At 46.5% G+C, this 10,293-nt stretch overlaps 1 protein-coding gene across 2 annotated transcripts; it reads left to right on the forward strand.

Annotated features, from left to right (window-relative positions):
- The first annotated feature begins 550 nt into the window (after nt 1-550).
- LOC129600962 (uncharacterized) lies at nt 551-10,293 on the forward strand. Of its 2 annotated transcripts, XM_055499650.1 has the most exons (9): nt 4,200-4,292; nt 5,283-5,522; nt 7,316-7,564; nt 7,773-7,908; nt 8,323-8,611; nt 8,702-8,776; nt 9,081-9,276; nt 9,338-9,617; nt 9,851-10,293. In XM_055499650.1, exons 3-9 carry the CDS (start codon nt 7,355-7,357, stop codon nt 10,006-10,008), a joined length of 1,344 nt encoding a protein of 447 aa, XP_055355625.1. In that variant the 5' UTR covers nt 4,200-4,292; nt 5,283-5,522; nt 7,316-7,354; the 3' UTR covers nt 10,009-10,293. The 2 variants fall into 2 exon arrangements, with proteins under 2 accessions (XP_055355624.1, XP_055355625.1); XM_055499649.1 differs by lacking the exons at nt 7,773-7,908; nt 8,323-8,611; nt 8,702-8,776; ... (1 more) ...; nt 9,338-9,617; nt 9,851-10,293 and adding exons at nt 551-1,082; nt 3,232-3,367; nt 3,530-3,806; nt 3,921-3,989; nt 4,593-4,872 and having other exon boundaries at nt 4,085-4,292; nt 7,316-7,384.

The following is a 10,293-nucleotide window of genomic DNA, read 5'->3' on the forward strand; positions in this document are numbered from 1 at the left end:
GTTGCATTTACGGCAAAATGGCATGTGAGGTCCATGCAGAATACTGTTCATTAGCAAGTCTGTGCGCATGGCGACGAACCTCTCTGCATATGCTCCGCGCCGGAAACGAGTGATTATTCTATGCTGCGTGTATCAACTATAAATGACACAAACCAAAACCATTGCTCAATACGCTGTTTTTCTTAGGTTTCCACGCAATATCAGTACATCGCAGCCACTGAGTGGACTTGCCACCGAAATAGCATCAGCAGCACTAAATTATTTTCTTCTTATTATCGTCAATCGTCACAAGAATTAGAAATGATGTCATACGCTCCGTGCCGCGTGATATACGGGCAATTAATAAGCAGTTGGTCACGCGTCGAAGTTGCATTAATAATAAATACCAACATTACAATCAACACAACATCGTCCTTGCGCACATGTACACAGCCGGTAGACAGTCGAGACATAATGATTTTTGCAGTTGTCGAACAAGTTTAATTCCGGCTGGAAAGGTACCAGCAACGTTGCAGTAGGTATGTTGCATTACATGATGAATACACGCATGAAGTCACCTGCCTGTGGATCAGTTTATTTGCGCGCTGCTTAGTAGTACTGTACAGGTTTTTTCCTGAGTTTTAGCTATATTTTAGAACGTGCTGATGTAATTATTTCGCGCTCCGTATTCCTTTTAAATTCTCGGCCAGTTTAACGGTAGTGGTAACAACATAATGGAATATTACATCCTATTACATTGAAATATGATCCTATTACATTAAAATTTCACGTAGCGTAGGTTATTGGATTTTTGTAATGCCGAACGGACGCCTGCCGTTTGTTGCAACTATAGACCGACCCAAATTACGAGTGGATCATACTGGTCCACGTGATTGCATAAGGAAGTAGAGGGAATCATGCCTTCGCCCATCGCAAGATTTCTTCTGGGATGGTGTAACTGGGCCTGGCTAATACAGTCTGGCAACGGTCTCATTCAGGTGTACAGTCTGTACAGACAATATGACGCCACCGTTTTCTGGGTGCCCGTCTACTACATTCCCAATAATTATCAAGCCATCGCTGGCCACGGCAGCAGTACTCCGGTACGTGGACTGCCATAGATCTGAGCACTGCCCTACTCAAGGGGCTTCACTGTATTGTATACAGTGAAGATACTGTATACAATAGTCTGTATTGTATTAAATACACTGTGCAGTATGGATGTGGTACAAAAGGCGGAGCCGAGGCGGTCATTCACGGGGTCCGATCGTATCTTGAGACTACACACGACGGAGAGCGGGTTGTGGTAAAGCTTGATTTCAAGAATGCGTTCAATCTTTTACGGCGGGATACTTTGTTGGAAGCTGTAAAGCAGCATTTTCCACAATATTACAACTATTTCTGGCAGTCTTATCGGTTTGCAAGTCACTTGATATGTGGAGATGAAGTTCTGTCGTCCGCCCGGGGAGTACAACAGGGCGATCCATCGGGCCCCTTTGGATATGGTCTCGCAACGCTGCCGCTGTTCGACGGTCTAGACTGTGATCTGTTTTTGGGCTACCTCGACGATGTCACTCTTGCTGGTACGGTTTCGAAAGTAATTGCCGCTATACAACGCATTGAAGAAAGGGGAATTGCGATGGGGCTGGAGCTGAATTTTAGCAAGTGTGAGTTTTATGTCCTAAACCCATCAGCGAAAGCGGGTAAACAACTACTGGAACTATGGCCCGACATGGTACGGTTAAGTGATGATAACTTTTCTCTACTCGGCGCGGCTCTTAAGCCGGCCGGCTGCGAGAAATTTCTAACTGAAAAGAAAGAACAGCTGAGCAAGTTTGTACAGCGGCTCTCGAAACTGCCATCCCACTACAGCCTTTTTCTGTTAAAAAACTGTCTCAGTATACCGAAAGTTTTATTCGGCTTACGGACTTCCCGATGCTACGAATTCCCGGCACTACTCCGAGATTACGATGAATTGCTACGTAAGGGCGTGCAGCAGTTATCTAATGTGAGCATATCCGAAGCTCAGTGGATGCAGATGGCATTACCGGTTCGGCGTGGTGGACTGGGAACGCGACGCATTGAGTCACTAGCTGTGTGTGCCTTTCTGGCATCGGTGTACTCTGTGCAGTCTCTTGTTTCTAGGTTTTACACGCCGGCTGGCGAGTGTCTGACGCAATCGGCTTTGGAGTGCTGGCTAACGAACACCAAGTGTATGCTGCCAGAAGAATGCGAACGAAGGTGTCAGTATGTTTGGGACACGCCGATGATTGACCGAGATGTGTCGACGCTAATGTTGTCAACGGTCGGCGATGAGCGTAGGAGAGCAGTGCTATGAGCAGCGTTCAGTAGAGATTCAGGAGCATGGTTAAACGCGCTGCCGGCGCCATGTCTTGGGACATTTTTACGAGATGAAGAAGTAAGAATTGGAGTGGCCTTGCGTTTTGGCTTACCAGCAGTTATTGCACATAACTGCGTCGCCTGTGGAAAAGCTGTAGAAATAAACGGCCATCATGGACTCTCCTGCAATAAATCAACAAAAGGACGCTGGGCGCGACACAGAGAAATGAACAGCATCGCTAAAAGTTGCTGCGAAAGTGCAGGTTTTCCGTGTCAGTTGGAACCTGTGGGCTTATCAAACGACGGGACAAGACCTGATGGTATGACGCTGATTCCTGTCCAGCAAGGAATGCCAATAGTGTGGGATGCGACAAGTTGGTGCACTGTGGCCAATTCTCATGTCCACGGGAGCTCGAAGAAGGCTGGCAGTGTGGCCCACCTAGCAGAAAGTGCGAAGCGACGGAAGTACGCAAGTTTAGAAAACCTAATATAATTTTTAACAGTAACGTAGTGTGCCTGCGCTTGCACTTCTTGTTACTTTGACGGCTATTGCCTATTAAAGTATCCATTAAATACAATACTTTGACGGCTATTGCCTATTAAAGTATCCATTAAATACAATACAGCCCCTAGAGAACCGCGTTGATCTGAGTAATGTTGGATTCTGTTTTCACTAGCAATAAATTATACTAATAAAAATGAATATTTGCAAAAAACTTTGTTGCGGTGGTAAGAAAGATACGGTCATACGCGGATAACCAGTTCATGGAAAATATTTAAACGCGAAGTGACCGAGAAACATAAGTGAAATCACAGTTACCTTAGGGTTGACAACCCCGATGGGCTTCTTTAGCCTCTATGCTATGTCGAACAGTGCGAGGAATCTTTGGCTGACTTTAGAAATCTGTGTAGAGCTACCTTCAAGTTGCCTCTCCCGAAAACGCTTGCAATGCCGAATATGTGGGTTCGGCACCTGAGGTGTGGGAGAACAACCGTCTGGTTCCGTTCATCTTGCTGACAAATAACGCACCATGTTCTCCGCAGAGCGGTACATACAGTACACGGCAAAATAATGAAAAAAATTGTCTGCGATATCGAACACATATGTATCCATATTAGATTGGCAAAAGTGAAAGATACAGTAGATATTAATGTGTAGCCAGTAGCCATGTAGTACCAGTAACTATGCGCTCCACGTGTGTGTTTTAAGGCAACCGCAATACTGCCGACAGCGACGACAGCGGAGTGACAGTTAAATTAATCAACGCTCAGAACCGAGGTTACAGCGGCATCATCATTTACGCTCACATTTCTAAAGAGAGAGCTTTCCCGAGTGGATCCGGGCCGATACCACCGCGGACCACGCCCTTCCCCGTGCCGATCCCCGCCCACATTGCCGACCGAATCCACATTGCGGTGCACTTCGTCGGACACGATTACGGACTGCAACTGGTGCAGTATGGGTATAATCCGTTCGCCCGGACCCGGTACGCACATGATAGGAGCTTCTTCCCTTTATAATACGTCTTCATACGCTCTGCTTACTTCTCACACCTGAATGACGATGTTGGCGGCAGTTGAACTTTCCGGTTGTTATTAAGGTACCGAATGAGCGTCAGTTCCGTAGTGAACGATCTGTCCTCCAGTAGCGGCTCCCGGTACCCCATGCAGTGAGTGAATGTTTTCAAATTTTACCGAAAACTTGTAAGTACCATCAAGGATAAAAACTAACTTGTTGTTGCTAACGCCGGGAAAACCATCACAGGTATCCCAAAGATGAAAATTTCCGCCCGACAACAACGAGTTCACCGTATCCCAGCGATTCCTCCTCTTTATCGGATGGAATCGCTATGATCACAATCTTTGGCGTCTTTACGGTCGTGATTGTTTGCGTTCCTTTATGGTGGTGTTGCTGTGGATGTCCGAAGTGCAGAATTCGTCTATCCGCGGATAGAGCCGCCGAACAGCCGACGGTAAGTACAAACTGAAAGAAACTGAAAGAAATCGAGCAGCTAAGATCTTGCGAGTTACGAATAGGGTTTGTTTATGTCATGTACAGAAGCGCGGTGTTACAAAGTGTTTTGCTTCGACTTTGACTGTGCTGTTGGTGGCAGCAGCTGGAATCAGATTTGTGCCGTGTTTCGGTACGCCACGGTTACTATGTACAGTACTTAATTATAATCCGCATATGGAACCAATGCTGTAATATCCCAGTTTATACCAGCGGCAGCGTGTACTGTCTGTAACTGAAAAAGCACGCGTGTTGCATGCAGAACCCGCAAGTTGCCGCACATCCCACATCTGGGGAAGAAATGGCGGGCGTTGCGGCTGATCCAGAGCGGACAGACCACCAGTATACCGAGGCCCCTGTGGTGCCTGTCCAACTACCTGCCGGAGGAGTGCCGCTGCACACCGACGACACCCCACTGACGCAAATGCAAATGCAACAGCTGACGCCCGTAAAGGTCACCCACGAGTGCGACGACGTTTGTCCGACCTGCCAGCAGACGTTCGCCGTGGACGAAATAAAAGTCATCCTGCCCTGCTTTCACGGTAAGCGAGACAGCTAACTAGTGAAATGCAAACGTCATGTGCAAATACAAAACCGGCAAAGTATTTCGTAAAATAGTATTTGCAGTCAATCGAGCGCCTTTGTTGCTCGACCGCCAAAATCGCCGTCCGACTGAAAAAATTCAATTAAGTTGACTTCCCGAATGAACACTTGCTCAACAGCTATCAGTATCGAAAAGTTCTAGAAAAAGCTATGTGGGCAAAATAGACCGTGGACGGTATCTCCGGTTACAGACGGATCACCTAACTCTCTCTTACTTAACTTATATTATAGCGCAATCTGATAAGACACGATACTTACGGACTGTGCTAGCCAAATTGATTGTATGCTGTAAGCCCTATTGGCAATAGAGCGCAGTAGTGTGGGCGTAGTTACCAGCATTATTTTGCAGTTGGTCATGCGGCGTGCTTGACGACCTGGCTGACGACCTATTCGCGCAACTGTCCCGTGTGTAGACAACCCGTAGTCACTGAATTAACCGCTGAACTTAGCCCGGCTGACATTATCCATCCCGTCGCACTTTCGCCTGATCTGTTGAACTATATAGCCGGATTGGATTATATAGACTATCACGATCTAGTGTGATACTCCTGGCTCGTATGCGTCTCACAAACCCTAGCGTAGCTCCAATGTAAGTTTCCACGACGGCTGCAAACCCCCAGATGCATTATAAATTTAGGCTCTTTGTATCGTATATGGTCCTATGGATATCCGTAGAATATGACTGCCTTTGATGGTAGGTCGTACTTTGCCTGTGGTTGCTCAAATAATTTTCTGCTGGCCAGATTTAGAACGCTCGATGATTAAGCTGAAATTCAACTCAACCTGCAGTTTCTCTTGTTTACCGGCCGGCAAATACTATCGCAAACACGATTGCACGGTGAAATTCAAATAACAAAATGACGATCGTTGCAATAAGATGAGAATGGCGATATACGCAACGGAAAACTGCTTATCGATCACGGGAAAGGCACGTCGGTGCCACTGACGTGTACGGGCGTACCAGCCCCGTCCACATCGTACTACTCTACTACTGCCCCAAGGCTTAGGCTTACTCCTTACTACAGCTTCTACGCGAGTCATGACCGCGACTCCGAGTGCCGACTTCTCAGAAATCCCCAGCAGAGAACTTTGACCGCGACTTGCCATTTCGACGTGACCGCGCTTCGATGACGTAGCTCAACCTATTGTTCTAGTGTATTAGCTAACCTCTTGTTCTTATTAGTCCACGTGTAGTGATGCAGCTGTGTGATTAGTCCACGTGTCCTCAGATGTCTCTTATTGGTTAGTGTTTAAATCCCTATTGTTCTCTGACCCGTACCTGCGTGTACGAAGAGCCAGCACTTGCGGTGCCCAGGGCTATATAAATCGCTCGTCGGACCTTTCACCTATTGTCAGGGGTCATTCCTCTATCTCGTCGACGTGCATTATCATCTTCGGATAATCTCGTGACGTAACAGGTTACCCATTTGATCCCACTTGATTTGCCGTGACCTTTCGTTCTCTTCATCATCTTCATGCCCTGTAGCGCCAGGTTGATGGATATCTCTCTTATCGCTTCGGCTAACATCTAGCGTCGGACAGGTAACGTATACTTCTCCGTCGTGTGTATTTCTTGTGTTTGCAGGACCCGGACCTCTTCTTCTTTTCCTTTCCTACCTTACCAGATCTACGTTATCTTCTACCATCTTCCGTAACAGTTTGAGACAGAGTCGCTCTATCCGACTGGACGTGGTCGGACAAGTGGATACAGTACCCACTTCACTGTGTTAGGTCTTTATTTCACGTCACCACCACCAGATACAGTAAAGCACACGGCCAGTGGCGGCCACACCGATAAGCGTTAATTTATTTCAAGGTAGCCACAAGAATCAGTTGTGATATCATACTATAATAATAATCATAGGCTCAACGGCAGTTAATGCACCTTGCACAAGCAATTCAGTGAATCGTCCTTGCACAAGCAATTCATCGACGATCGTCCACTCGTCAGAGAAGGATGCGCCTTTGGGCATCCACGCTCATGATTTTTTTCGTATGCTCAACAAACACGGTTTTTCTGCATGGAGCCGGTAGACAAGCGGAACACGTTTTTCGCAACTGCAAAACATACCAGCAAGAAAGCAACCAGCGATGTTGTAAAGCTGTCATGCATGTCGTATGTAATCAGTAATCACCGGGCCGACTGAACTGCATTATACAAGTATCATAGTGATGATGCAAAAACGTGCATAACTTCATTCGCTTAATTTCGAAAAATGTACTGACAAGATTTCCGTTTTTTTTAAAATAACAGATACCTGTTAGTGATTCGGAATATGCTCCGACTGAATTAGCGAAACCACAGAAATTGCTTCCTTATTCCTTGCAATGAGAGAGATGCAAAAAGCATTTACAGCCACGATCGCTTAACTGCATTTACAGCAACGATCGATCGCTCGAGCTGCTGCCACCGCCACCTCAATGACGTCACACACGGAGACCGAATACGACATGCGGCGATGCGCGGCAAGATTTTTTCTGAGTCTGTGCTGTTTATCCCCGCTGCTGCAGCGTGGCAGTGGCGTGATCCTCGTGTACGAGCGAGACGTTGCCGAAGATACCTGGGTTCCGGTCTACCAGGTTCTCAATAACCACCAGTCCCTCGCTGGCCGACGCGACCGCGATATTCCGGTGAGCGTTGCTTGGCTTTGTCTGCAGAGCAATAATAATATTAGAAAACAGGAGAACCGAATATGTCGGTCGTGTTGACTGCAACGCTGCTATTGTAACCGTTCAAAATGTCCTCAAGGCTAAAACGTCCATTGTAAATTTCGGTCGGAAATCCGGAGAAAACTACACAGTTTATTCGGTGTACCTGACGCCCTGTGCTAATCTTTAGAGTTATCTGTACGTTGCCGATCCAGAGAACGCCTGCAACGCTGACGATGTGGATCCGGCGCCGCGCGTGTGGGAGGACAACCGAGCAGCTCCGTTCTTCTTACTCACTAACGACGCACCGTGTGCTCCACAAAACGGTATTTTAACAATTTATAAAAAGGGGGGAAATGTTGCAGCGCAATACATTCGTTTAATACATTGAGTCTGCTTTAACGCCCTAGTAAAAGTTTTCTGCACTGTTTTATATCGTTGTCAAATAGAGATAAAAATGACTGCCACCTTTATTTCGTTCATAGTGATATAAATAAGGCGAATTAAATTGCCGGGCTAAAAGCATAGGACAGCGCACCGGTAACTGGTCTGGTACTCATTCCTTTTTAAAACTTCGCAATGAAGCGCTTTTCACGTTAATGTACGCAAATGATTTGGAAATAAAATGCCATCAAAAATGTAACCCTACTTAATTATGAGGTTTCCGACAATTAAAGTTTTAAAAGATGTACGGGCGTCAGCTAGCATTAACGCTTCACGGAGCTGTTAACCGTTCGAAGGCTATCGGAATACCACGGGCAGTGATGGCAGCGGAGTGGTCGCAAAGATCTTCAACGCCCAAATGAAAGGCTACAGCGGCATCATCGTGTACGCCGATTACAGTAAAGAGAAGGTCCTCCCGGAGATGGCGGACGGAGCGCACTCATACTATGAGGAGTGGCCGCGGACGACGCCGGTTCCCCGGCCGATTCCCGTCAACATTACCGGCTTCATCAAGATTGCCGTGCATTTCGTCGGACACGACGACGGAGCGCGACTGGCGCAGTACGCGTACAATACGTCTTCTCGGTATACCTGGATTTTCTCTTTCTTAGTGAATCTTGTTCCATGCTTCGCAATATGCGTTTACTAGTTGAATATTGTGCGCCTTTCTTACAGATCTCTGTACAAAGTGAAAGTTAGTTCGGTGGTGGTCGATCCAACCGACAGGTTCGGTTACCATCCCCGCGTTGCGTGAGTAAATATTTTTTCTGCTCATTTGTACTTAAGAAAAATTTTTCTTTCATTTCATTTTTGAAAAAGCGAATCATATTGATTTTTGATTTCCGTTCAAATAATTGAAAACTGTATTTGATAATGATCTACTGCATTTTTTTGAAAGCATACTAAAGGTCATAAATAATTTTCATTCAATCAGAGATTTTTTGCGTAGTCCGTTCAAGCATTAGTTCAAATAAATTTCTAAAATCGTAATTATTCTTGGCGAACAAGCAATATGCAAAGTAATTAACGCGTTTCGATGTCACCTTGAAAACAGGTATCCGAGTTACGAGAGCCCGACGTGGACGAGCGCGCCTACCAGCAGCTCCGGTTCTTCATCTGACAGCAACGCATTACTCTGGGGTATCCTCGGTCCCTCATTTGTTATCGGCGCTGTTATCTGGCTGATGAGATTCGCATATCGACGGCACCAGATTCGTCAAGCTGCGAAAGCAGCAGCCGAACAAGTCATGGTCTGTTACTTCTTCAATGCACCGTGTCACAGAAAAAATCTAAGGAAGTGCTTAATCACAGATCGCTCAGGCGTTGGCGCAAGCCGCCGCTGAAGATGAGTTAGCGCGCATTCTGATTCTGCGCGAGCAGCAAGTGCGTCGCTTTATCGAGGCCTTCATCGCCCGCGTCCAGGCCGCGGAAGAGGCAGAGCACGTGCAAGCCAACGGCGTTCCGCTGACACCGGCAGAAATGCAGCGACTGACGCAAGTAAAGGTCACGGAGGAATCGGACGACATCTGTCCGACATGTCAGCAGACGTTTGTTGTGGACGAAATTAAAATCGTCTTGTCCTGTTCTCATGGTAAATTCGTCGGATACTCGTTCCCGTTGCATTTATGAGAGATAATTTCAATTTTCTTTGCGCTTGCGATCGTAATTTTTGTTTGACAGTGCTATACCAGCTGCTGTTGGCTTAAAATTAAAGCAGTCTTTATTTGCTTAAGAAATAGTACTGACCATTCGTTGTGAAATGGCCGAATACTCTACAAATCGGGGAAGTCGAATTGAGTTGTAATGGTACTTGCATTCTTGCAGTGGGTCATTCGGCGTGCTTGACGACCTGGCTGACGACCTATTCGCGCAACTGTCCGGTGTGCCGACAACCCGTGGAGACAGCGTCCATCGCAGATCCCAACCCGGGCGATTGTCGTCAACTCACTGATCGCCAGAACTCCACAGCCGAATTGATGTGATAAGATTGCCGTACTGGCGCTTGGGAGATACATGGATACCATTTCTCTTTTCACTGTTTTATAAAAATGAATGATTTATCACGCAGAAGCCTGTGCCGATCCAAGGCATGACCTAACGAACAGCTACATACTACATACATACCGTCATAGCATGACAAAATTGTATACATCAATACATGCGTAGAAACTTTTCGCTTCCGCACGGTACCAGACACTTTTTTGCATTGTTTAATGGCATTTTATAGCCAAGTGATTTGTACGCATTGGCATAAAACGGTCTGTATA

The sequence above is a fragment of the Paramacrobiotus metropolitanus genome, unplaced genomic scaffold (assembly GCF_019649055.1).
Source record: "Paramacrobiotus metropolitanus isolate TYO unplaced genomic scaffold, Prichtersi_v1.0 Parri_scaffold0000206, whole genome shotgun sequence".
Lineage (NCBI taxonomy): Eukaryota > Metazoa > Tardigrada > Eutardigrada > Parachela > Macrobiotidae > Paramacrobiotus > Paramacrobiotus metropolitanus.

What these genes read in the sequence shown, in the direction of transcription:
- LOC129600962 (XM_055499649.1), top strand. Translation starts at nt 897, where the DNA reads ATGCCTTCGCCCATCGCAAGATTTCTTCTGGGATGGTGTAACTGGGCC. An exon ending in ACCATGTTCTCCGCAGAGCG is followed by an intron (nt 3,368 to 3,529) that starts GTACATACAGTA and finishes GTGTGTTTTAAG; the next exon opens with GCAACCGCAATACTGCCGAC. An exon ending in CATCCTGCCCTGCTTTCACG is followed by an intron (nt 4,873 to 5,282) that starts GTAAGCGAGACA and finishes ATTATTTTGCAG; the next exon opens with TTGGTCATGCGGCGTGCTTG.